Below are 27,724 nucleotides of genomic sequence, written 5' to 3'. Positions count from 1 at the left end.
GGCCAACGCTCTATCCGCTGAGCCAAACCGGTTAGGGTGGCACTTTCATTTATTTTTTTTTTAATTTTTTAAAATATATTTTTGTTGATTTCAGAGAGGAAAGGGGAGAAAGAGAGAAAGAGAGATAGAAACATCAATGATGAGAGAGAATCATTGATTGGCTGCACCGAGCGCACAACCAGGGCATGTGCCCCCGACAGGAATCGAACCGGGGACCCTTCAGTCCCCAGGCCGACACTCCATCCACTGAGCCAAACCATCCAGGGCGGCACTTTCTTTTAAATGTCCAATTCCAGCCATGGCAGGGTAGCTGGGTCAGGGCACATACAAGAATCAATCAATGAATGCATAAATAAGTGGAACAATGAATCTCTCTCTCTCTCTCTCTCTCTCTCTCTCTCTCTCAAATCAATAAATGAAAGAATTGTTTAAAAAATGAAATGTCCAGTTCCAAAGCTAAAATACAAGTGGCAAGTTTATAACTGCGGGAAATATAGGAATGAGATAGCATCTGTGATAATTTCAAAACCCAAACTAATTTTTTTAGCAGTACTACAGTTTCCACAGAAGGCTTCAGGAAAGGCCATCATTCGGGTTTCTACGTGGGGCTAACCGGGCACCGGTGGGACCTGGTGACCCCAGGCTGATGGCGGCGCGCCCAGACACCCCGCCCCTTGCTCAGGCGCACGGCCACCGCCCTTACCCGCGGGTCGTAGAGCACCACGGAGCAGGAGGTGCCGAAGGCCAGAAGTCCTCCGGGCCCCGAGTTCCAGCTCAGGGCTCCCCGCACCCGGTTGGGGCAGCAAAATACGTGAGACGCCTCCAGCGCGGATGCCACCATGTTGCTGGCTGGTCCGAGGCCGAGTTCTGGGGGCGAACTTCCGCCCTCTGAGCGGAAACACGCGCGAGGCCGCCCCTCCCGCTGGCACGGTCCGCACCGCGTTTCCGAGGCAGCCGGGGGCGGGGCGGAGACGGCGGAGACGACCACGCCCCACAGGCTCCGCCCCCGCCCTGGCTCCTCTGGTCCACGGCGCCCCGCCGCTGCCACCTCTGGGCTGCTGACCGTGGCCCTGCGCACAAACGCGGCCTCGGACCCCAGGACGAAACCCGGCCGGAGCGGTTCAGGACCTTCCAGAAAGACCGTGGCACTTGAGCCGGGGCTGCGTCAGGAGCGTCTCGTTGCCCCTCACGCCCGGACTCGCAGCAGCAGCGGCATTGGCCCAGGAGGGAGCCTTGGCCAGCGAGTCTCGGGCCTCAGTGGCGCAGGGGCGCGGAGGGCTTCGAAGAAAGACAGGGTCCCCATTCGGTCTCGGCGCTCACGGTCCGCTCGGTCGCGCCTTCGCGCCCTCCCGCCCCTACGTGCCCCGCGGCGCCGGCGAACAGGCGGCCACGCGGACTTGCTGGCGGGGACGGGGTTCTGAGCCGCACTGCGCATGTCCCGCAGTCAGGCCGGCAGAGGCGGTGGTTCCCGGCCGCGCGCCGCGCGCCGCGCGCTTTAGTAATTGTCCTGCTCCCGGGAGGCGAGGGCGCGTGGGGCGCGGCTTCTGGGTGGCTGTGCCGTGGTCCCCCGACCGAGGGGCGTCCGGGCCGATGAGCTCGCCGCTACCCCGTGCCCTGTAGGGGTTTCGAGACAGAGAGAGAAGCACGGGCCGGTTCCGAGCCCTCCGAACCGCTTGTGGGGAACTGAACCTGCACGCGGGGCCGGAACGTGGAACTGCGAGGCCGCGGAGAGGTGAGTCCCGCAGGTCCCGGGCGGGGGCTGTAGAAAGGGGAGCCCCTCAGGCCGCGGGGGTCGGACTTCCCAGTGTAGGATGCCCAGATGGGCTTAGGAGTCCAACGGAGGACTTTCTGGGGAAACGGTATTATCAATCTCCTACTCGAAGCTAGGGGCGTGTATTAACAATAAAAAAAAAAACCCTTGGAAATAGTGATCTGCCCTCTTTCCCTTTTTCTCCACTGGCCTCTCTCCCGGCCCTTTCTTTATGCTTTTTTCCGACAACACTCGCCGACTTGCAGGGAAGAAGGTCTGCCCGGGGGTCCGCTGGAGAAAGGCGAGGAGTTGCCCCCGAGCGCTTGCGTCTGTGCTTGTCCCAACCCACCCCGCTCCTTGCCTGCGAATGATTTCTTACTGATTCTCGTTTGCCTATTAAAACTTCAGGTCCGAAAGATGGTTCTTTCTGGAGCCTATCCCTATGGTCCCTAGGCACTTCCATTTTCACTGTTCCCGGCTTGATCAGCAGCTGTGCAACACCGCCGACATTGTTTGGGAACACGCGCTCCCGTGTAACCGTTCATGTGGTTCCCCCAGTCACCCTGGTCATGGGTACTGCCCGCTTTTCCTGGTGCAAGGAGAAACGGCCGAAAGTGGTAGAGCTAGGTCGCCCCAGGCCCTTGCTCTCTGGCTCCAGAATTTGGTGACGACTGGGTCCTGAGATACCAGTCTGTCCACATCGATGGACTTGTACCTTTCTCGGCTTAACTGAATTCTGCTTTTCAAGGCTCACTCAGTTTCTATCTCCAAACACCCTTGTCTGGATGAGTGATGATCTGTGATAAAATGAAGTTTAACTTAAAGAGCTTAATGATTATGCCGTCATCTAAAGCATGGGGTCAGTCTATATGTACTGACCTGGAACAATGTCATTTTTAAAAAATATATATATTTTATTGATTTTTTTTTTTACAGAGAAGAAGGGGGAGGGATAGAGTTAGAAATATCGATGAGAGAGAAACATCGACCAGCTGCCTCCTGCATGCCCCCGACTGGGGATGTGCCCGCAACCAAGGTACATGCCCCGGATCAGAATCGAACCCAGGACCCTTGAGTCCGCAGGCCGAGGCTTTTTATCCACTGAGCCAAACAGGCTAGGGCGTGATGTCATTTTTGAATAGGAAAAGAAAGCTCAGATCCCATCTGTGTGGTTTAATTACACATCTACTTGAGGACGCAAAGAACATATCCCGAGGCGTAATTGGGTGACTTTGAAGCGTGCTCTTGGGGAAAGAAGCCTTAAATTGATTTGTATATAGTTTAAGAAAAATTTTAATGAATAATTCTGAGATTGCTGTATCCACTCCTTTTGATGTTAAGATAATGTTTTATGAAATGGCAATGGTAGAGGTAAGTTTTGTTTTAAATCATTGTTCTCAACACAGTAAGGAGTTGCCAATATGGTTGTGGCCACATGAATCTCTCCAGTGTCTGAGTTACTATTGCTTGTATAGTGCTAATTACTGAATCTTAACACTCAACAGTTCTCCAGTTATTTCTCTTGTTTTGGTAATGCGAGGGTAGAGCCTAGGACACTTGTTTGTGTATTTTCACAGTACCTAACACTACACTGGCCATACTAAATGAGGTTTTGTAGACCTTGATTGTTTGATTTAGACATCAGTGTTTAACAGGAGAGTTTTTAATTCAAATTATTATAGAAGTGAAGACAAAATTTCTTTTCTCTGTCTTTTCTAGGAAGGTGCAATGGCGAGGAGTTTACCCTTAATCTTCATCCTGACCTTCACTCTGTCAGTCACAAATCTCCTTCATGAAGTAGAATCAGCGACTGCTCTCCCTCAGACCACGGAGAAAATTCCAAACTGGGAATCTGGCATTGATGTTGATTTGGCAGTTACCACCCAGCGACATCATCTACAGCAGCTTTTCCATCGCTATGGAGAAAATAATTCTTTGTCAGTTGAAGGGTTCAGAAAGTTACTTCAGAATATAGGCATAGATAAGATTAAAAGAGTTCATTTACACCATGACCATGAGCATCACTCTGACCATGAGCATCACTCCGACCATGAGCATCACTCCGACCATGAGCATCACTCCGACCATGAGCATCACTCTCACCGTAATCATGCTGCTTCCGGTAAAAATAATCGGAAAGCTCTTTGCCCAGACCATGACTCTGATAGTTCCAGTAAAGACACTAGAAACAACCAGGGGAAAGGATCTCGCCGATCAGAACATGCCAATAGTAGAAGGAATGTTTTAATCAAAGATGGTGTTGGTGCTAGTGAAGTGACCTCAACTGTATATAATGCTGTCTCTGAAGGAACTCATTTTCTGGAGACAGTAGAAACTCCAAAACCTGGAAAGCTCCCTAAAGATGTGAGCAGTTCCACTCCACCCAGTATTACAGAAAAGAGCCGGATGAGCCGGCCCGCTAGGAGAAAAACAAATGAATCTGTGAGTGAGCCCAGAAAGGAGTTTATGTATTCCAGAAACACAAATGCAAATACTCAGGAGGTAAGATAAAGGCTGTTCTTATTTTAATCAATATGCCTGCTTGTCTATTCTGTCATTGCCATTCTATCTCTAGTTGTAAGGAGCTTAAAGTAAAAATAAAATGGTTAAGTTACTGAAAAGGGAATTTCTCAGCAAGTCACTTGGCCTAAAGTGTCCCTACCATGTTGTAATCATTTCTGATTTAAAAAAGAAAAAAAACTTGGAGGATAGTAAGAATAGTGCTGCCTTCAAAACTTTTTTTTAAAAATATATTTTTATTGCTTTTAGAAAGGAAGGAAGAGAGAGAGAGAGAAACATCAATGATGAGAGAAAATCATTGATCGGCTGCCTTCTGCACACCCCACGCTGGGGATTGAGCCACAACCTGGGCGTGTGCCCTGACTGGGAATTGAACCATGACCTCCTGGTTCATAGGTTGATGCTCAACCACTGAGCCATGCCAGCTGGGCTAAAACTTTCTATATAGAATTTAAAATAAGTATAGAAAGCAGATATCAAAGTTATTTTTGGAAAAAGTTTTTAAAGGCGAGTATTATTAATAAAAAGTAGAAAATGGGAGGTGGAAAATGTAGGAGTTAGAATCCATGTTTTAGGGAAAGGTATGGTTGAAGGGGTTGAAGAATTCAAGAACGTTAATACCTCCTTGCAGAGGGATTGTAATGATTTGTGGAGTCATTGGAACTGCTGCCAAGAATGACATACCGGACAAGTGAATGCCTGGGCAGTGAAGTTCTGATTTCATGTGTTTTTTCTAGATTAGACTTCAAGGCTGTACTCAGTTTGCCTTGACTGAAAGATGTCAAGAACAAGGAGTTAGTTGATATATGTTAATAAGCAAAACTTAAGTACTTCATGCAAGTGATCATATGACTGTTTTAATTCTGGGATACTACTACTAATGGTCATTCCCAGTAGTAGCGACACTGGTAATAAAGTTTGTTCTTTGTATGATTAACCAAGACTTGGTGGAGTTTAAAATAACTTTACAGATGATGAGAAACAGTTGCTGCCACCAATTCTGGGGGAATAGAAGGAGCTTAGGTTACTCAGAAGATTCTCTTCAAACTAGTCATCTCATTAAATTGTTGAAACGGCTGCCTGCCAATACAGGTTTGCTTTTATTACCAACTTTACCCTGTGTGAGAATAATGTACATACTTTAATATTCTCTCGTAGAGCATTATTTTGCCAAGTGTGTAGTCAGAACTGAACTAAGTTTTGCAAGTATGGTCATTGTAAGAATGACGTGTTTGGGGCTTGTTTAGGCCAAGTAGCGTTGGTACTAAAATAACATGTGTGCCAATGTCTAATGACCCTCATCTCGAAATTAAAGCTCATTTCCTTAATAGGTTTATGCAGTGAGTTAACAGGCTTGTGAATGCTCATTTATCCTCAAGCTCATTTCACTTACAGCTTCCTCCCTAGGCGACTGATGTAACTTTCTACCTAGAAGTAAGCAGAGAGGTGAGATAACACTATTATGACATAATACCTCCAGGTAGTTTGAGAAATTCCAAAGTACTTAAAACAAAAGTTGATTTTAATCAGTGTTAACCTAAAATTAAGAAGCAGCTTCAGTAAGGAAAGGGTATTGTGTCATCAAACAACTCTTTTGGATTATCTAATGGGAATGCCTTTGGTGCTTTTCACTGCTTTGTTTTCTTTAGTGTTTCAATGCGTCAAAGCTGCTCACATCACATGGCATGGGCATCCAGGTTCTGCTGAATGAAATGGAGTTCAACTATCTCTGCCCAGCCATCATCAATCAAATTGATGCTAGATCGTGTCTGATTCATACAACGAGTGAAAAGAAAGCTGAAATCCCTCCAAAGACCTATTCTTTACAAATAGGTAGAATTGAGTTTTTTTATGTAAAAATAATTTCCAGTAGATACATTTATGTTGTTAGTGTTCTTTATATTTACAAAAACCTATTCACTTTTAGCATAATTTCAAATATAACATCTCTTTTAAAACTTATCTTTATTATTGAAAGTATTACATATGTCCCCCCTTTTTTTTCTCATTGATCCCCTCCACCCTGCACCCGCCCCTCCCAGGCCTTCACCACACTATTGTCTGTGTCCATGAGCTGTGCATATAAATTCCCGGGTTATCCTCTCCCCACCTACCCCACCACCCCTCCTTCCTTCTTAGATTCCTCAGTCTATTCCATGCTTCTATGTCTCTGGATCTATTTTGTTCATCAGTTTATTTTGTTCATTAGATTCCACATGAGTGAGATCATTCTGCCTTGAATGAAAAAAGCAAGCATGTTAGCCTGACCCTTAAAAAAACTTAGATTGTAACTTGCCTTATCTTTTTTTATTTTAACAACTTGTCACACCACCGATTGAAGCAAAACAACACAGCATGCTGCTGCTTCACCCAAAAGCGGTGTTTTTACTTTGCCCTTTCTCTTGAGGGCTCCGTGGGTCATTAGCAAAAGGCCCAATGAGTGCTTCTAAAAAGGGGTACTTACCTTATCTTTTTAAAAAAATAGATAAATGAGTAAAACATAGGTTGTAACTTGCCTGAGGTCATGAAGTGTCAAGGGCTATCTGAAATTTGGGCTTTTTATATTATCACCCTGTTTGGGAAGAAGGGTCAGAGTTAATCTCTGCTCTTTAGGAGCCCAATTCTGGTTCGTTCCTTATTTATTTTTTTAATATATCTTTTTATTGATTTCAAAGAGGAAGGGAAAGGGAGAGAAAGAGAAACATCAATGATAAGGGGGAATCATTGATTGGCTGCCTTCTGCACGCCCCCTACTGGGAATTGAGCCTGCAACCAAGGTATGTGCCCTTGACCAGAATCAAACCCAGGACCCTTTGATCCACAGGCTGACACTCTATCCACTGAGCCAAACCAGCCAGGGCTCTGGTCTGCTATTAATAAATCAAACCAGGATAAGCTGTGCTATAGTGTAGAGCAGGGTTAGGGAACCTATTTTCTACCAGGGCCATTTGGATATTTATAAATCATTTGCTAGCCATACAGAATTATCAACTTAAATATAAGCCTGCTAGTGGTACATCTACATAATGGAATACTATGCTGCTGTAAAAAAGAAGAAACTTACCTTTCGTAACAGCATGGATGGACGTGGAGAGCATTATGCTAAGCGAAATTAGCCAGTCGGAGAAAGATAAATATCACATGATCTCACTCATTTGTGGAATATAATGAGCAACATAAACTGATAAACAAAAATAGATCCAGTGACAGAGAAGCATTAAACAGACCCTCAAACCTCAGAGTGAAGGCAGGGGATAAGAGAGCAACCAAAGGACTTGTATGCATGCATATAAGCATAACCAATGGACACACACTAGTGGGGTGAGGGCATATGTGGAGGGTGGTAATGGCTGGTGAGAGGTCAATGGGGGGAAAAGGAGACATATGTAATACTTTAATCAGTAAAGAATGAAAAAAAAAATTAGCCTGTTATATTTGCTCATTTAACTCACTCCTAGCCTTGGCAGGGCTAGACCAAATGATTTCACAGGCCTTATACAGCCTGCGGGCCGGATGTTCTAGAGACGGTCCTCATCTCTGGTGGCCTTATAAAGTCTGACTGGACATTTCTCACCCATGGCCAGACCTTATAAGGCTCGGCTGGAAGTTCCTCACCCCTGGCTAGAATTTCAGTGCTCAAAAACTCACCCCTGGCCAGACCTTATAAGGCTCGGCTGGAAGTTCCTCACCCCTGGCTAGAATTTCAGTGCTCAAAAACTAGAATGAAGAAATAATTGCTTTGTTTACTGAGGAAATAATTCTTTTCCTTTTTTTCTTTTTCCCTTTTTTTCTCTCTCTCCTTTAACATATTCCTCTTCTCTTTCATAATTTAGGTGTTACAGGAGTCTGAAAGCTCAGTTCCCAAATGAGCTAGAATTCATCTTTGTTTATCATTTCTTTCCCTTCTTTCACTACCAGCTGAAGGATTTTCCATTAGGTTATGCTCTTTACCTAGAGAGTTCACTCAAATTGTTCATTCGAGCCCATTTGTTGGTTATTGAGTTTGTATTTCTTTAAGACTGCCTACGTTATAAGTTACTTTATGCTACTCCAAAGTCTCTCTTTTAAAGTTTATCAATTGTATGTTTTTACCTTTGCTCTTTTGTTTGACAGCCTGGGTTGGTGGCTTTATAGCCATTTCCATCATCAGTTTCCTGTCTTTGCTGGGTGTTATCTTAGTGCCTCTCATGAATCGGGTGTTTTTTAAGTTTCTCCTGAGTTTCCTTGTGGCATTGGCTGTTGGGACATTGAGTGGTGATGCTTTTTTACATCTTCTTCCACATGTAAGTATGGTAATTTGTCCTATTAGTGTATTGTATTATTCAACATTGAAAATATACTTTTTTTTTATTTGTACTAGAATTCTTTTTTTTTAATTATTATTAGTTAAGGTATTACAAATGTGTGTACTAGAATTCTTTGTATTGATATTTATAAAGGCAAGAAATTTGGTTTAGAGGAGTTGATTTTAAAATATATTTGGTAACCAAAATCTGCATTTTGAGGCTTGATCTTTTTATTATTATTATTATTATTATTATTGATTTGAGAGAGAGAGAGAGAGAGAGAGAGAGAGAGAAGCATCTATGTAAGGGAAACACTGATTGACTGTCTCCTGCACAAGCCCCAACCGGGGATCAAACCCGCCACCTGGATATGTGCCCTGTCTGGGAATCGAACCCACAACCTTTTGGTGTATGTGATAATGCTCCAACCAACTGAGCCACACCAGCCAGAGCTGTGCTTGATCTTACTACATTGTGCAGTGTGTTTTTTTGCTCTTCTTTATAAAGACTAATTTAATTTAGGCGGGTCCAGTTAATAAAAGGAGACAGATTCTACTCAGATGCTAGTATTATGACAGTCTGCAACAGTGTGAATTGTCTGCTTACATATTAGTGTAATTGCCACAAAAATAAAAACGTGGCTATCTACCCAAGAAACTTGAGGGTTTTTCTTCAGAGTTGAGTCAATGTGTGTATTTATAGATTTGTACTTGGTAACATGAGTGAATTCTTAAGTAAAGCAAGTTTGGTAAAGTGAGTTTACTTTTCCATTAAATATTTGGGATAGGTGCGCAGATAGAAAATATTTGGATCTAATTTTTTAAATTTCCCTTAGAAATTTGCAGGTAAGTGTGAGGCGGGGGGGATAGTCCTAGAGTTCTACATATCTCATCATGCTTTCTCCAGTAGTGAAAGGGAGCTGTTTTGCTGTGACAAACTCCCTGACCATCAAATGGCAGATGTTTAGGAATATCTGCTGCACAAAGTGACATGTACATGGGGTGTACCCTGTAACCCCACCACCAAACCTAGTCTGTCCTCTGTGGCACATACGTGCCACACCCAGCTTCCTAACATGAAGTAACATAGTCTCTGCTGCATTCCTGCAGGCCACTGGCCAGCGCCCCTGGGTCAGGTACTTGCCGGGCTCATTACAGGTTGGGCTTCTTGTAAGCGCACTGAGGACGGTGGTGTGAGCTTTCCAGCGAGGGGTGGAAGCAGTAAACTCTACAGACTATTAAGTCTGGCAGTTCCCTGTTATTTAATGTCCTAAATTTCCCTCATTCCAGAGTATCCTTTTAATTGCCCAATTCTGAATTACTTCAAGTTTGACCTTATCTTAGCCAGTTTTTCAGACGTGTGAAACTAGTGATTTATAAAATACATGTTGTTTTTCTTTTAGTCTCATGCAAGTCACCACCATAGTCACAGCCATGAAGAAACAGCAATGGAAATGAAGAGAGGGCCACTGTTCAGTTATCTGTCTTCTCAAAACATAGAAGAAAGTACCTATTTTGATTCCACATGGAAGGGTCTAACAGCTCTGGGAGGCTTGTATTTAATGTTTCTTGTTGAACATGTACTCACGTTGATCAAGCAATTTAAAGATAAGAAGAAAAAGGTAAGAAAAAGTATACTAAGTACTTACTATGCATCAAACATTTATTTAGAGTAGTATTCTAACTAGACTGTTAGCAGAGCTTGTCCTGGGTATATGATCTTTGTTTGAGAGGTGTTGAGCATTTTTGAGATACTTTTAGCTCTGAGAGACATTAATGGAGAGCAAGTCTGTATCTTTCTAATGCTGGAGTTCTCTGTCTTCAGAATTCCCTTCAAACTCATGAGAGGGTGAGAAAGGCAAGGATAAACATTTATATAAATGACCAAACAGGGCACAAGTGGATCCTTGAAGATCAGAAGATTCATGGTTATGGCCCTGATGGTTTCATGGGTATATACTTTTCCCCAAACTCTCTGAGTAGTATACATCAAATATGTAAAGCTGTTTATATCTCAGTCATACCCCAGTAAAGTGGTTTAGGAAAAACCATGGATATATCATCAATATTCATTGGTAGTTATGATTATGTGATTAACTTCTAATTATTCACCCAGTAGCTAGTTATTCAGAGTTTTTTGGAAAGGATACGTGGCTTTCACAGATAAGACCTTTGTAAATTTCCTCTAGAAGATAGTATGAAGCCAAACTGCCAGGGTTCTTATTCCGGCATTAAGAAGGGTTCAGCAATCTGGAGAAGGGCTGTGTGTAACTTAATAAAGAGTCCAGAGATGAAACATAATTTTGAAAGGCATTTGAGGGTCAGAGGAGCTTAGCTAAAGAAACTAAGTTCTCTTTGTCTCAGGACCCCTTGCTATTTATTTATTTTTTGTTTTTTGTTTTTTATTTCATTGGTGTTTTTTTTTTTACAGAGAGGAAGGGAGAGGGATAGAGAGTTAGAAACATCGATGAGAGAGAATCATCGACCAGCTGCCTCCTGCACACCCCCTACTGGGGATGTGCCCGCAACCAAGGTACATGCCCTTGACCAGGATCGAGTCTATCCAGTGAGCCAAACCGGCCAGGGCATCCCTTGCTATTTATTAACACAATTTGTCCTAAGGCAAGGTGAAGATACATACTTCAAAGGGTAGGGTTAGGTACAGAAATCCATTGTCAGATTGGAAGAATTTGCCTACGGCTGTTCAGGTGTTTGGCCAGTAGGAGGCAATAACATGTAGATTAAGATGCCCTGAGCTGTCTGGCAGCAAGCAATCATCCTTTTCAGGTTTGGGGAAATGTCCTCAGCCATTCCCAACAGGTGACAACATATGTGACTCAGCCCTTGTTGAGTCTCCAAGTTCTATCAACCTTTTGATGAAACTCTTGCAATTATGACATGCTGGAGTTGGCTTCCGGCACCAAACAGTAGACTCTTTATTTCTGGTAAAAATAACTTTGAGCTGCCTGTGGGTATTTGCCTCTTATCTGATGTGACCAGGCAAGTCACTCTAAAGACTAACCTAGTGGCGACTTTTTTTATTTTTTTCCAATGGGGACTCTTAAAAATTACATGTACATATCTTGGACATTTTAATTTAACTTAGAACATTTGTATACTCCTGATGTTGATCAAGATTATCTTTGAGTTAGATTCTGTGTGATGATTTTTTTTTTCTAAAGCTATGATGCTTCATCTACAATCTTCAGTTTTGGTTTGTCTAAAGTTGAGCCAGAGGTTACATACTTGTAAGGATAGTTTGAGTGTAGAATTTGGATTTCAGAAATTTTTTAAATTGTAGACAGTAGTCACTTTACATAATTTGATAGCCCTTTTTTTTAGAGCAACTTGTCTTTAACTTTCAAATGCATTCAACTTAAGTTTTCAAAGAAGTAACTATTCTCACCATCATCACATAGTTTGAGCAATAGGTAATTAAATTGTATAGTTACAATAACAGCTATAACTCATAAGGACATTTGAAAACTAGCAGAGTTATTCTCACTGAACATAGAACTCACTGTGGGAAACAAGTGCTTGTATGAAAGGAAAGTAGCCTTCTACTCAGTCCTGGGAATATTTCCCCTTACGGAGTTTACATTCACAAAAATCTCAAATTGCAAATCTTTTTTATTTTCCCCTTTGTTGTGCTTTGGTTTTGTTTGCTTTTATACTTTTTTGGGGGGTGGGGTGGGGGTGTTTTTTCAAATTGCAAATCTTGGATCTTCTCTTTGCTGGACCTAAATTTAGAGGAAAGAAGTGAAATAAGAATAACTTATTCATTATTTTTTTATTTTTATCCTCACCCAAGGATATTTTTTCAATTGATTTTTTTTTTTTTTTTTTTTTTTTTTAGAGAGAGGGGAGGGGAGGAGAAAAAGAGAAAGAGAAACATCATTCTGAGAAAGACACATCAGTTGGTTGCCTCCCACACATGCCCCAACCTGTCTGGGCTGGGGATCAAGCCTGCAACCAAGGTGCGTGCCCTTGACCGTGAATTGAACCTTGACCCTGTGATCTGCAGGCCAGTGCTCTAACCACTGAGAAAAACCGGCCAGGGCATTTTATTCATTCTTAATTCAGGAAATTATCATCTGTGTTCCCATTGCTCTTGGACTGGTTTGAGGCAATATCCTATTTCTTTATGTTCTCTGGAATTAATCTTTCTGAAAAACATTTCTTTAATTTTTTTTTAGAATAAAGTATCAAAATAAAACATGATTATTAGAAAACTTTTGGAAAATTTTTGAGAAAAATACTAGAGGCCCGGTGTACAAAGTTATGTGCACTGGGGCGTGGGGGGGGGGGGTCCCTAAGCCCAGCCTGCACCCTCTCACAGTCTGGGACCTCTAAGGGGATCTCCGACTGCCAGCTTAGGCCAGCTCCCTAAGCAGGCAGTCAGACGTAACTCTCACAGTCTGGGACCCCTCACTCCTTACCGCCTGCCTGCAGCGGAGGCAGGAGAGGCTCCTGCCGCCACTGCTGCGCTCACCAGTGTGAGCCCAGCTTCTGGCTGAGCAGCGCTCCCCCTGTAAAAGCATACTTACCACCAGGGGGCAGCTCCTGCGTTGAGTGTCTGCCCCCTGGTGGTCAGTGCACATCATATGACCGGCCATCTGGTCGATTTGCATATTAGGGTTTTATTACATAGGATTTTCCTGTAGTGCACCACTGTAATACAACCATTATTACATTTTTCTGTGATCTTCCCAGGCTTTTTGACACTTTTTTTTCTTAAAGTTAACATTCAGTATTATTTTATATTAGTATTATTTTATGTTAGTTTCAGGTATACAGCATAGTGGTTAGATAATTATATAATTTACAAAGTGACCCCCGATAATTCTCATACCCACCTGGCACCATACACAGTTATTACAATATTATTAACTACATTCCCTGTGCTGTACTTTATGTCCTCATGACTATTCTGTAACTGCCAATTTGTACTTCTTACTTCCTTCACCTTTTCCACCCAGTCCCCCAAACCCACCTGGAATTTTTCTTACCTTAAAAAAATAAAGGGTGCCCTAAGCCGGTTTGGCTCAGTGGACAGAGTGTAGGCCTGCGGACTGAAGGGTCCTGGGTTCAATTCCGGTCAAGAGCACATGCCCAGCTTGTGGTCTCAATCCCCAGTAGGGGGCGTGCAAGAGGCACCCAGTCAATGATTCTCTCTCATCATTGATATTTCTATCTCTCTTTCCCTCTCCCTTCCTCTCTGAAATCAATAAAAATATATTTAAAAAGTAAAAAAAATAAAACGTCATTTTTAGTTTTGGGGGGGAATAGGATTGGGTGTTTGTTGGTTGGTTTTACCTTTTTTCTGTTTCAAATTCCATAATGTATTGCCGAAACTGGTTTGGCTCAGTGGATAGAGCGTCGGCCTGCGGACTGAAAGGTCCCAGGTTCGATTCCAGTCAAGGGCATGTACCTGGGTTGCGGGCACGGGGCACGTCCCCAGTGGGGGATGTGCAGGAGGCAGCTGATCGATGTTTCTCTCTCATCGATGTTTCTAACTCTCTCTCTCTCTCTCCCTTCCTCTCTGTGAAAAACCAATAAAATATATTTAAAAAAAAAATTCCATAATGTATTGAACATAATTTTTTAAATATTTTTTTTATTGATTTCAGAGAGGGAGAGAGAGAAAAATCAATGATGAGAGAGAATCATCAATAGGCTGCTTCTGAAACTCACCCTAACCAGGAATTGAGCTGTGACCTCCTGGTCAACACTCAGCCACACCAGCCAGGCTGAGCATTATAATTTCAATTTAGTTTTTAAATTTTAGTTAAAGATAACTTTTGTTTAATCTGACACTTTAACATGATAGATTCTCTATGATTTAATACAGAATAGTATTTTTCAAACTCTAGCTTGTAACCTATTAATGAGTGTGAAATCGATCTTGTATCAATGTTTTTAAATACAACAGTAGCCTGACTGGCGTGGCTCAGTGGTTGAGCATCAACCTATGAGCCAGAAAGTTGTGGTTCTTTGGTCAAGGAACATCCCCAGAGAGGGGCATGCAGGAGGGAGCTGATCAACGATTCTCTCTCATCATTGATGTTTCTGTCCCTACCTTCTTCTCTGAAATCAATAAAAATATGCTTTAAAAAAATACTACAGTATAGTATATATATTACTATGTATGTATTACTGTAGATTGTAGTCAAAGTTTGATAATCCCTGTTCTAAACTAAAATAGCTTCTCCTAGAATGTAAGCTCTTAAGAGCCAGGACCTCTTTGTCTTGTTCACTGCTACATCTCCAATTCCTAGAATAGTGACTGGCACATAAAAGATTATTAAAAAAATAGTTGTTGAATGTGTAGGAAACATAAAACAGCAAGTAAACATAATTTCTAGATGGGAGTTTTGCCAACATTGTCCTCTTCCTTTTTAGATTGAGTGTCTTTTTTCAAGGACATCCAGATCTTATTTAATCTCATTTGGTTCTTTAAAAAGAAAACAAGCTATTCATTATATGGTATTTAGAGCTCTTTAGACCCATAACAGAACATTTTACCTAGGATTTTCCTTAAGACATCCATCCTGCATCACTTTATATCATAGTTTTAGGTTATTTGCCATCTATGACAATCTGAAATCTCTATTAAAATTAGGGTTACATTTCATACTTGATATACTAGTAGTTAGACAGTTAAAACAGTTCAACATCAAACTTTCTGCCAGTAAAGGTTATTGCTCATGCTGGAAATCTGAGAATCATCAATGACATCTCCCTCCTCATATTCAACCTAGTTATATTAAATATATCTAGAATTTTTCCATTTCTCTCCATCTTCCTTGCTATTCTAGTTCATGCCATCCTTATCTCCCTCCTGGGTGACAATAGTTGCCTCCTAATGGACATGTTGACATTATTTTGTCTTCTAATCCAGGCAGAGTGATTTGTTTAAATGAAAATCTAATGAGGTTGGACCCCACTACTTAAAATCCCCCCCTTAGTGATTTCTCATTGCTTGTAGCCACAGCTCTTACAGTATAACCAGTTTGCATTGTCTGGTCTCCTCAGCTGCCCAGCCTTATCTCTAGCCACCCTGTCTCTAACCTACTAGGCCCCAACCACCTTGTCCTTCTTTCTGTTAAAGATGGGCTGGCCCCTTCCTGGCCCTCCTACATGCTATTCTCCCTACCTGGAATACTGTCTCTCTCACCCTTCCCCAGCAAACCCCTGCTCATCTTTAGGTCTTGGTACAAAGATCACTTTCTGGAGGAAGCCTGTCCTGAGACGTGGTATTGTCTTGTTACACTCTCAGAGCACTCTGTGTTTTTTCTTTGTAAATGCAACCAAAGAATTGTGTAATCATTATCTGTGTAAAGCCTCCGCCTTCCCTGTAGGTGATAAGCTGTGAGAACAGAGACCCTTTGTTTCTTATTTTACGTGTATTGCCAGCGCTTAGCAAGGGAACATTATAGGCCCTTAATACTTAAGGAATAGAGGAATTCATTAAGATCTGTAAGTTCTCGAGAGAGAGAGTCATTGCCCAACGAGAAATGAAGCATCAAGTGAAGTTATTTAAAATACCCTGAATTGTTTATGTTCACAGATATTTAAATACTTCCTCTGTTTGAGGTATTGTGTTAAGGGTAGGTATAAAGATTTGTGTGTGTGCTTGCCTTTAAAAATTCTTACAACCTGTTGATGTAAGAACATACAAAACTGTGGACATTTTTATGAGTTTATCGGAATTTATTTGAGCCAAACAGGACATGCCTGGGAGCAGGATCTCATCAGACTGAGAACAATGCTTCCCAGAATGAGAGCTTGAAATTTCTTTTATGCATTTGGAATTAAGGAGGGAAGTAAGGAAGATTACTTGAAGTGAAAGAGCAAGGCCAGGAAATATCTGTGATTCAGTACAGGATGGTTGACAAGATTATGTGCTCTCCTGAGGTGGTTCTGGTTCCATTCCTAAAGGGAATGAAAAAGAGGCATTTCAAAGGTGTGTTAGCAGATGTACAAAAACAATGAACAGGGCTTACTTAAGGCAAAGGTAACAGTTCACAAGGGAAGTTATAGACCATAACCTTCCCAGTTAGAAATTTATGATCAGATCAATTATCCTGTGAGGTTACTTTCAGTCACTGCACTTGTCAGATTTATTATAGAGCCTCTTTTTCATCCACAAACTTAAGAATGTACAGATATCTTATACACTGTCAGAACTAGAATGAAATCTTAGATATAATAGTGATTGTTTAAGTCTTATTCAAAGGTACTACAAATAAATGTAATTTTTGTGTGACATTTTTAGTATTTTGAATATTATCTTCTATATAAGTTAGTACCATTGTTTAAACCAGCGGTCCCAACTGGTGGTCCGTAAGGTCCGAAAGGTTGGCGACCTCTGGTTTAAACAGTGACCTTTTGCTTGGGCTCAGAGATAGGAACAGTATCTCAAGCATAGTGGTTAAAACCCTAATTATAAATTCAAGGCTGAGATTTGTTTCAAAAGAGAAAGCTTGTTAATGGTGTTATATTATATGAAAAGTATTTTAGTTATAATAATAAATACATAGTGTCACAGTATAGTTTTAGGATGTAAAAAGTATGGGAAGTACGGATTTTCAGCATACAAAAGAGAGATGGAGAAAACCTAGCATTGGTTAGCAGATTACTAAATGCCTGAAGAAAATGCTCTCTAACTGGTTCTAAATTGATAACCTGAGGCAGAACTCAATTTTAATGTGTATGTGGGTCACGGGGATCTAGTTAAAATCCCCATCTGATTCATTAGGTCTGAGATTGTGCATTTCAAACAAGCTCCCAGGGGATGCTGTGCTGCTTACGTAAGACCACAGTTAGAGTAGATGACCTCGGGGACATTCATAAAGATGAGTGTGATTCTTCTACATTTCATATTACTGAGGCACTGATTCTTCGCCTTTTGAACAGTTACTGTGCCTAGGATACATTGCTGGGTGCTGTGCAAGTTTAAATGCAGGCCTTGTCCTTTTAGGTGGCCTTTATTCCAATGAAGGTTTGTTACTCTGCAGGTTTTTTCTGTATCTTTTGTTTAAGTGTCTATTTAAAGTTGTACGCATAAGCAAACCAGCTATTTTAAAGTATTTCTTTCCGCCCTGGCCGGTTTGGCTCAGTGGATAGAGCATTGGCCTGCGGACCACTGGGTCCCCGGGTTCGATTCTGGTGAAGGGCACATGCCTGGGTCACTGGCTCGATCCCCATTAAAGTATTTCTTTCCCTTGCTATGTTAGAATCAGAAAAAAACTGAAAATGATGATGACGAGGAGATTAAGAAGCGGTTGTCCAAGTATGAATCTCAACTTTCAACAAATGAGGAGAAAATAGACGCAGATGATCGTAAGTCCTTATGAATCTGAGGGTTGGAGAGAACTCTTTGCTCTTTTTGGACTATATGGAAGGATGGAACCATGTCCCTCTTTTTCTTTTTCTTTTTTTTTTTGACTCATACATTTTTTAATTGTCAGTGAGTAGGTTGTTTATAAGGAGGCAGAAGAAATTAAGGGAGGATCTGAGGAGTAGTTATTGAAGGTTAATGTTTAAAATCAATTCTTAATATGTGAGACCATTTAATTTTTAAAATTCATTAAAACCTATTAATGTTTTTTTCATCAATAATACTCGAATGGCCCTAGCTAGTTTTGGCTCAGTGGATAGAGTGTTGGCCTGCAACTGAAGGGTCCCAGGTTTGATTCCGGTCAAGAGCACATGCCCGGGTTGCATGCTCGATCCCTAGTAGGGGGTATGCAGGAGGCAGCCGATCAATGATTCTCTCGTCATTGATGTTTCTATCTCTCCCTCTCCCTTCCTCTCTGAAAGCAATAAAAAATATATTAAAAAAATAATACTAATAATCTAATGTTTAGACCTTCAGGTATATGGGAGAGAGTTGCTCCATTTTAAGATCTTTTTTACCTTAATTGTCAGTGGAAATGTTTGAAATGTGTCCTTTTTGTTTATACCCAGGACCTGAAAGCTATTTACGAGCAGACTCACAGGAGCCCTCCCACTTTGATTCTCAGCAGCCAGCAATCTTGGAAGAAGAAGAGGTCATGATAGCCCATGCACACCCACAGGAAGTCTATAATGAATATGTACCCAAAGGGTGCAAGAATAAATGCCATTCGCATTTCCATGATACACTGGGCCAGTCAGATGATCTCATTCACCACCATCATGACTACCATCATATTCTTCATCACCACCACCACCAAAACCACCACCCCCACAGTCACAGCCAGCGCTACTCTCGGGAGGAGCTGAAAGATGCTGGCATTGCCACACTGGCATGGATGGTGATAATGGGCGATGGCCTGCACAATTTCAGCGATGGCCTAGCAATTGGTACACATCTACATATTTGCCTCTTACTGGTTGATTATCAAAATGTTGTTTCTTCTTTGGCTACTTTGACAATGAAATAATAAAGAGAAAAGAGCTGTGCTTTCTCCGTTTACCTATATTGTAACTACCAAAAGTTGTTTTAATTTGCAAGGTCTTAAGATCAAGTTCCAGTGTGTTTGGAGCATGTGTGAGTTTTGTCCCCTATTCATTTAGGTTCTCTTATCTGCAATATAAACAGTATTTATTAAAGTAAAAGAATCTGTTCTATCAGCTTTTCTTTCATGCTATAAAGGATTCTGTATCTGATAAGTTCAGTTACCAATCTCTATCCAAAGAACTATAGAGTTTTTGCTATTAAATTGTTATACCACAAATAGGAGATTATAGAATACGTCCTTACAAATTTTAGTAACTTAGTGCTAAAAGGAACCATGGAAATAGCTATAAATTAGGCAGCTGAGGCCGGGCAAGGTGAACCACTTGCCCAAGGAGATCGTGCTGTTTGAGATGAGCCCAGGCCTTGGCCCCTGGGAGCCTGGTGCTCCTCCCCCTGTATGTATTGTGCACAGCCTGAGCAACAGAGAATACTCAAATACTGAGTCATGGCTTATACATGACCAGTTGTATAATATGTTAGCTTTTAAAAGGAGGAGAGCTATTTGTCTTAGACTCTTTTTATGAGACAGTGAAAGAATGAATGTAAATAAGTCTGATTACGTAGTGAATTCCTCTGAGGCCAGTAAAACAATTTGTACTCTTGACTGATGAGGTTTTTTTTCTAAACCTTTTAAATCAGTTTATTTTATATTTTTAAATAAGTGTTTGATGCAGTAGCAATTACTTCTCAGGTTTTTATAATGCATAGTGAAACTTTCCCTTCTTAATCATACCAGCATGCACTCCATTGGAAATTTAAACTTAATTGAATGTTATCTGGGGTTACTTACAAGGAAACAGAGTGCAGTTGGGAAAGTTCTGTTTATTCACAACCAGAATACGGTTTATTTCTTTTACCTCATTTTGTATGCTGGTAAGATTTTTTTTTAGAAACACACCGATAAAATAACGTAGTCAGTCTTTTTCTGGTTGATTTTTACACAGGTGCTGCTTTCACTGAGGGTTTATCAAGTGGTTTAAGTACTTCTGTTGCTGTGTTTTGTCACGAGTTGCCTCATGAATTAGGTAAGAGAACCATATAAATGGTATTTTCCAGATGGCTAAATTGTCTGAGTGTCACTAGCTTTTGCTTCCTCATAACTTTTATGCCTTCTCTTAAGTCTGCTAACCTAGCTAGCTTTCTTTTCTTAATGAATATAAGTTTGTTTCCAGCCAGAATTCTGACCCTGTAAGTACAATTACACAGTTGCCTATGTGGGGTTGCCAAAGAGGTACCTGGGCCTCCTTTCACATTCTCTTCCCCTACTATTTTCTTATGCCAGCATATTGACACACCTCAGTGGTCATTTCTTCATACACACAGTATGAATTAGACCACGGGAATCAAATGAGTCGTCTTCCCTTAACAGAGAGAATCTCTTTGGAGCTGAAGAAAAACCCCTTCCCGAAGTTATGCTGGATCTGGTCATGTCCTTGTTTCCCCATAAACACGTATTTGCACACACCGTGACACTGTTTTCACTCCATTCTTTGGCATGTGTCTGCCGCTCGGAAGGCCTCCCACTTGACTGCTCAATGCTTATCATCAGCATCTGGTTTACGTTCTGTTCTGGACCCTTCATGCTCCATGAAGCCTTAAGTATTCCCATCTTAATGTATCTCATTTTCTCCTTGTATAACTAGAACATTAGACTCTTTAGCTCTTAATTATAAATTGCCTTTATCATTTGCTGATCATTTCATGTGTGTTCTCCATGGTCCTCCAGTTTATGGCCAATTATAAGCTCCTTAAAGACAGTGTACGAGCATAGTAATAGTAGGTTTGTATCACTCATAACAAAGTGGGAGCATTCAGAAAAACTTTGGATAAAAAAATCTTAGAGTATAGAGAGAGCTGTTAGAGTGATTTACACTGTTGTTTTCCTCTTAAAAATTAGATAATTTCTAAAAAAATTTTAGGTAATTTCTTAAATCTGTGAAGTCTTTTGGGTATGTGTTGTTGTTTTTGTTTGGTTTGTTTGTTGTTTTGGTTAATCCTCACCCAAGGATATTTTTTTCGATTGATTTTTAGTGAGTGGAAGGGAGGAGGGAAGTTGGGAGGCAGGGGGAGAGAGAAACAGATGTGAGAGACACATTAATTGGTTGCCTCCTGCACGTGCCCAGCCAGGGCCGGGGATCCAGCCTGCAACCCAGGTTTGTGCCCTTGACTGGGAATCGAACCAGAGATCCTCCAGTCCAGCAGTCACCAAATGGTGGTCTGCGGACCACTGCTGGCCCGTGAGGTCCGGAAGGTTGGCAACCGCTGCTCCAGTCCATGGGCTGATGCTCTAACCACTATTAAGAACTTTCCAGGGCAAAGACTTAGGTATGTGTTTTTAAAATGATTTTTCAATTACTTAATCCCCCTTTTTGTTTTCATTAAAGGTGACTTTGCTGTTTTACTAAAGGCTGGCATGACTGTTAAGCAGGCTGTTCTTTATAATGCTTTGTCAGCCATGCTGGCATATCTTGGAATGGCAACAGGAATTTTCATTGGTCATTATGCTGAAAATGTTTCTATGTGGATATTTGCACTTACTGCTGGCTTATTCATGTATGTTGCTCTGGTTGATATGGTAAGTTTTTACGATGTCAAATTATAGTATTGACTAGCAATAAAATAGAGAAACTGTTAAGGGAAACCTTATTTTTAAAAAGGCTTTAGATTGAATGCAGTAGTGATAAGTCATCCTATACTCAACAAGGTAGAATATAAAATACAGTTCCTTTAGAGTTTATCTTTTTGAATTGTTGATCACAAGCACATTCTTATCCTGCTTAATGTGTCTGAGGATACAGAGGAATATCTACCCCATTCTGATTTAAATGTTTTTATTGATTTGAGAGAGAGGAAAGGAGAGGAAGAGAGAAACATTGATGAGAGAGAATCATTGATCAGCTGCCTCCTGCATGTCCCCTACTGGAGCTCAAGCCCGCAACCTGGGCATGTGACCTGACCAGGAATCAAACCCAAGACCTCCTGGTGCATGGGACAATGCTCAACCAACCAAGCCACATGGGCCAGGGCACTAAAATTTTATTTTATATAGTGTAAGGTTTTCATATATCTGAACTCAGATAAGCCATAGGTTATATTCTGTTCAGATAGAGGCATGAAGCAGGGACCAATATAAATTTGACTTGCTAAACAGATGGTAAATAATCATTGTTAATTAAACTGCTAGGAAATGCTATGTGACATTAGCAAGAATCAGTATGTATGTGATCTTGTTTTAAGGAATTGACTCAGTATATCCAGCTACATATAGTACAAATAAACTGTCCTGCAAAGGCTTATAAAAACTAATCTGTAGTTTTGAAAACTTAAAGTTGCTCTTTTTTTTTCTTCTTCTCTAAGGTACCTGAGATGCTGCACAATGATGCTAGTGACCATGGATGTAGCCGCTGGGGATATTTCCTTTTACAGAATGCTGGGATGCTTTTGGGATTTGGAATAATGTTGCTTATTTCCATATTTGAACATAAAATTGTGTTCCGTATAAATTTCTAATTAGGGTATAAATGGTAGAGTAGCTTAAAAAAATGCTGTCTATAGTTTGAATAGGTCATAGGGAGATGAGAGTAGTTACTGTGATATTCAGCATTTAAAGTAAGTGGATTTTGTGATTTTTGTATGGAATATTGCCATTTGTTAGGCTTATAAGGTCAGTTTTGGTAGTAACCTAAAGGTACATTTTAATATTTAAGTTATTCTATTTGGGGAATATAATCTATATATATGCAATTTACCGGTTTTACCAGTCTATTGTATAAACAAGAGATTTGGCATGACATGTTTGCATATTTCAAGAAAGATGTCTTTTATGTTTTTTCTAGAACTAATTTAACAGTAATTCCCATGCTGGATTTTAGGGCTCCATAGAACTGCTCGTGTTCAGGAGTAAGAATACTCACGAAGCCTAAGATGCCAATAAAGCTTGTACTGAATTTAAGTTAAGAAATAAGGAGGGGCAAAAAATATGTGAGGATTAAGAAGGCATAAATTTATTTTTTAAAAAATCACACAAGTGTTTGTAAAATAGAAGGAAAATTTAGATTTAAATTAAAAAGGCAATATTAGTATAGAGCACATGTGTAAACATTTTTGTCAGAGTATTAATGTTCCCATAAAACCATAGTAAGCACTTTTTACTAATTTAGTTGTACATTTAACTTTATAATGGAAACATCTAAATATAATTAATTAATTCAAACACTATACCACTTGACCAAAAAATTTAAATTTTAAAATATTTGTGTGGAGATATACCAGATGAGTGTGAGCAAGTTTCTGTATTGCCAGAAGATTTAGACATCACCAAGTTACGTATTACCCGAAGTTGTAATTGGCTAGTTACCTGGTTTACCAAATGTCAGCGTATTAGGACTTTGAGAAAAGGACGTTAAAACCATACTGAGTTTATTTTGACTCTGGATTCAGGAAGTACTTTGGTATTGTTCAGTGCTTCAGTGTTTTCATTATGACATGTTTATATACAGTATAGTACTTTAGACATACTAGGGCTGTCTGTGGAATTCTTTAGATGTTGCTTTTCTACAAAATAAAATCCCCATGTCATCTTGATATTAAATGTCTGATACTTCTTTTAACCATCTTGAGCATTTTAAAATATACTAGAGGCCCAGTGCAGGAATTCGTGCATGGGTAGGGCCCCTCACGATCAGGCCAAAACCTGCAGTCCAATTCCGCCTTCAGCTCCCACCTGCTGCTCCTACTCATCCCAGCCCCACTGTGCCTGCCACCCAGTCAGTCCCTATTGGGAGAGGCTTGTGCTGCCTCAGCAGCGCTCGCCAGCCGTGAGCCCTGCATCGGTGCCCTCCCAAGGTGAGTGGCCTGCGGGATCGGGCTGAACCTGGCTCTCTGACATCCCCTGAGGGGTCCCGGATTGCGAGAGGGTGCAGGCCAGGCTGAGGGACCCCATCGGTGCATGATCAGACCAGGGAGGGTCCGCGCAAGGGCTCCAGGGCATGTCTGGCCCATCTCACTCAGTCCCGATCAGCCAGACCCCAGCAGCAAGCTAACCTACTGGTCAGAGCATCTGCCCCCTGGTGGTCAGTGCACATCATAGCGAGTGGTTGTACAACCTTAGCATATCATTAGCATATTATGCTTTGAGTGGTTGCTCTGCTGTTGGATCTATTTGCATATTTCCCTTTTATTATATAGGACTAGAGGCCCAGTGCACAAAAATTTGTGCACTCGGCCAAAACTGGTTTGGCTCAGTGGAAAGAGCATCGGCCTGCGGACTGAAAGGTCCCAGGTTCGATTCCGGTCAGGCGCATGTACCTGGGTTGCGGGCCCATCTCCAGTAGGAGGTGTGCAGGAGGCGGCTGATCGATGTTTCTCTCCCATCGATGTTTCTAACTATCTCTCTCCCTTCCTCTCTGTAAAAAATCAATAAAATATATTTTAAAAAAAATTTGTGCACTCGGGTGGGTCCCCCAGCTCGGCCTGTGCCCTCTCGCAGTCTGGGGCCCTCGTCCCCTGGCTGCTGGAACCAGTCTTCCTCCGGCGCCCAGAACCCAGGCCTTTGCTCTTCGCCGGGAGGGGCCGGCACGGCGGGCAAGGGGCTTAGCCCCTCACTCGCTGCGTGTGGGCCCCGGAGGCGTGGCGGAGGCCGGCACTCGCTGCGTGTGGGCCCCGGAGGCGTGGCGGAGGCCGGAGCGGCGGGCAAGGGGCTTAGCCCCTCACTCGCTGCGTGTGGGCCCCGGAGGCGTGGCGGAGGCTGGTGCGGCGGGCTTCCCGCTTTGCTCTTCGCTCGCCACGTCAGCCTTCGCTCACTGCTCTTACCCGGGGCCAGCCAGCTTCGCTCCATTGCTTGGTGCCTACATATGCAAATTAACCTCCATCTTTCTTGGCAGTTAGTTTGCATATCGCCCTGATTAGCCAATGGGAAGCGTAGCGAAGGTATGGTCAATTACCCTTTTTGTCTTTTATTAGATTAGATGGTTCAGTAATTTTAAGTATATTTACATTTTTGTACAATGGATCTCCAGAATCTTTTCACCTTGCAGAACTGAAACAGTATACCCATTAAACAACCTAGGTCCTCCTCCCACGGCCCCTAGTAGCCACCATTCTACTTTCCATTTCTGTGAATTTGAGATACTAGGTTTTCTTCAAAGGACACCTCAAAAACTAATCGGTCCACAGTTTGTTCCACGTTATCCCCCTTTTTTCTTTTCTTTTTTTTAACAACCAGAGCCTTAAAGAAGAGATGTTGATATCCTATATTCTAAAGAGAATCAGAGCTAATTGAACAAGACCCTATACCAGTGATGGTGAACCTTTGACACGCATGTCAGAGGTGACACGTGAGCTCATTTTTTTGGTTTTTTTCTTTGTTAAATGGCATTTGAATATATAAAATAAATATCAAAAATATAAAGCTTTGTTTTACTATGGTTGCAAATATCAAAAAAAATCTATATGTCACACAGCACCAGAGTTAAGTTAGGGTTTTTCAAAATGCTGACACGCCGAGCTCAAAAGGTTCGCCATCACTGCCCTATTCCCTCCTAGGGTCTATTGAGAGACGATTGGACCAGCATTTTATTCCTCAAACCAAGCAAAAGGGCTGGGGATGGGTAACAAGAGAATTACTTGGATTGGGGGTGCCTGAGAGGATGGGATGTGGCATCTCTGGCTGAAGGATTACTCTGAGGCAGAAGCCCACAGACCTGCCCCAGTGCTATGCCAGTGCAAGGGAAGGGAGTACTGGAATAGTTGGAAATGCTCCTCAAGTTTGGGGAATACAGATTTGTATCTACTACTTTCACAGAGATTCTGAAGGTGGAGGTGTACTGGACCAGCCCACAAAACAGGATGAATAGGAACGAGTTCCTACTCCAGTTTGAGCCCATTAGTGAATATGTGGAAGATTTAAGTAATTAGTTCCCATGGCTCTGTGTGGGGGAGAATGGAGACAAGGAAAATGCAAATTAAAATATGGACCAAGCCCTAACCAGTTTGGCTCTGTGGATAGAGCGACAGCCTGCGGGCTGAAAGGTCCCAAGTTCAATTCCAGTCAAGGCCATGTACCTTGGTTGAGGGCATATCCCCAGTAGGGGGTGTGCAGGAGGCAGCTGATGGATATTTCTCTCTCATCGATGTTTCTAACTCTCTATCCCTCTCCCTTCCTCTCTGTAAAAAAAAAAAAAAAAAAAAAATCAAAATATATTTTTAAAAAAATATATGGACTAAAAGTTGATCTTTGGGGATGCAGTAGGAGGGTGGAAGGGGAGGGAGGACCCAGACTGGTAGAAAAAGAAAAGGTACAAATATAGATCTTCAATGAAAAGGAGGCATAAATAAAAATATAGTAGGTTCAATAAATCATAGACTATATATTTGAAAATGTTACGGATTAATTTTTTGGGAAAATACAAATGTTCACTCGGGAAAAAAAATAGTTACTGTTAAAATGATTACCACATCAAAATTCTGCCGTCCCTTCTGCAAACTAAAGCATTGTTCGCTGTGAATTTTACCAAAACTTCAAGCAACACCAACCCCTAGTTTAACAAAGTCATTTCTGGGATTAGAGGGGGGAAAAAAAGGACATTCATCGTGTTCATTAAGGTCAGTGTAACCTTGATACAAACCATGCTGAGAAAGACAATGTATCTTGGCCCTCAAGACTCTCAAAAAAAAAAAAAAAAGTATACATTCTTGCCAGCTATGTCAGGAATGTAAGGCCCTGGCCACTCCGTCAGGGCCATTTTTCAGTGAACAACCTTGAAGAATGAGGTCTGAAACAAAGATCAGGTCTTGTACAAGAGGTGAATTCCCCAAGCTCAACTGCTACACAAACTCAACCTGTGCTGCATCCACCTGAGACTGTTCACTTTGCTTCTGTGGAACCTGGAGAGTCCAGAGGTACTGATACGGCCCAGTTGGCGTGGTTCAGTGGTTGAGCATCAACCTATGAAACAGAAGGTCATGGTTTGATTTCAGTCAGGGCACATGCCCAGGTTGCAGGCTCAATCCCCAGTGTGAGGCATGCAGGAGGCAGCTGATCAATGATGCTCTCTCATCATTGATGTTTCTATTTCTCTCCCTCTCCCTTCTCTGAAATCAATAAAAATATATATTTTTTTTAAAAGCCCTACCTCAGTGAGCTCAGTGGGTATAGCGTCGGCCTATCTGAAGGGTCTTGGGATTGATTCTAGTCAAGAGCACATACCTCTGTTGCAGACTCTGGCACTGGTCAGGGTTATGCGGGAGGTAACCAATGTGTCTCTCTTACATTGGTGTTTCTCTCTGTCTCTCCCTCTCCCTTCCACACTCTCTCTATAAATCAATGCAGAAAAAGTATCCTCAGGTGAGGATTAAAAAAAAGAGGTACTTATATAAATGATGTTTGCACTACTTGCTATGCTATGAGCAAAAGTTTTTTGTGTCCCAGGAATCTCATGTCTTCTGCCATTACCCACAAAACAGTAACAGCTAACTTGCAGCTTCGAGTTGGAGAAAGTCCCAGAACCTCATAAAATCTCACAGGATACAAATGAAAAAATGAATATAGAATTTACAATTTACAATTCTTATATCTAGCAAATCAAGCTCAACAGTATATAATGTTATGATCACCCTGGCCCGTGTAGCTCAATTGGATGTCATCCTGTGCGCCGAAATGTTG

At 41.7% G+C, this 27,724-nt stretch overlaps 2 protein-coding genes across 2 annotated transcripts in view; one reads left to right on the top strand and one right to left on the bottom strand.

Annotated features, from left to right (window-relative positions):
- ELP2 (elongator acetyltransferase complex subunit 2) overlaps positions 1-1,349 on the bottom strand; it is a 37,892-nt gene extending 36,543 nt beyond the window's left edge. The window contains exon 1 of the mRNA XM_081098061.1: positions 704-1,349. Within this exon, the coding sequence (XP_080954187.1) occupies positions 704-841 (138 nt within the window). The 5' untranslated portion in view covers positions 842-1,349. The remainder of the gene's footprint in view (positions 1-703) is intronic.
- On the top strand, positions 971-23,646 carry SLC39A6 (solute carrier family 39 member 6). The gene is made up of 10 exons (XM_081098062.1): positions 971-1,732; positions 3,470-4,252; positions 5,920-6,103; positions 8,384-8,553; positions 9,959-10,177; positions 17,795-17,900; positions 18,528-18,905; positions 20,007-20,087; positions 21,447-21,637; positions 22,420-23,646. The coding sequence occupies exons 2-10, from the start codon at positions 3,479-3,481 to the stop codon at positions 22,570-22,572; spliced, it is 2,256 nt and encodes a 751-aa protein (XP_080954188.1). The 5' UTR covers positions 971-1,732; positions 3,470-3,478; the 3' UTR covers positions 22,573-23,646.
- Positions 23,647-27,724: the final 4,078 nt, after the last annotated feature.

Source organism: Myotis nattereri (assembly GCF_964212035.1).
Source record: "Myotis nattereri genome assembly, chromosome: 8".
Classification (NCBI taxonomy): domain Eukaryota; kingdom Metazoa; phylum Chordata; class Mammalia; order Chiroptera; family Vespertilionidae; genus Myotis; species Myotis nattereri.
This window is presented reverse-complemented; position numbering and strand designations above follow the sequence as displayed.

Bases quoted from the DNA above. Each gene is read 5' to 3' on its own strand.
- SLC39A6 (XM_081098062.1), top strand. From the start codon at position 3,479: ATGGCGAGGAGTTTACCCTTAATCTTCATCCTGACCTTCACTCTGTCA. The intron at 10,178-17,794 runs GTAAGAAAAAGT...TTGCTATGTTAG, and splicing joins TTAAAGATAAGAAGAAAAAG to AATCAGAAAAAAACTGAAAA. The intron at 18,906-20,006 runs GTACACATCTAC...ATTTTTACACAG, and splicing joins CAGCGATGGCCTAGCAATTG to GTGCTGCTTTCACTGAGGGT.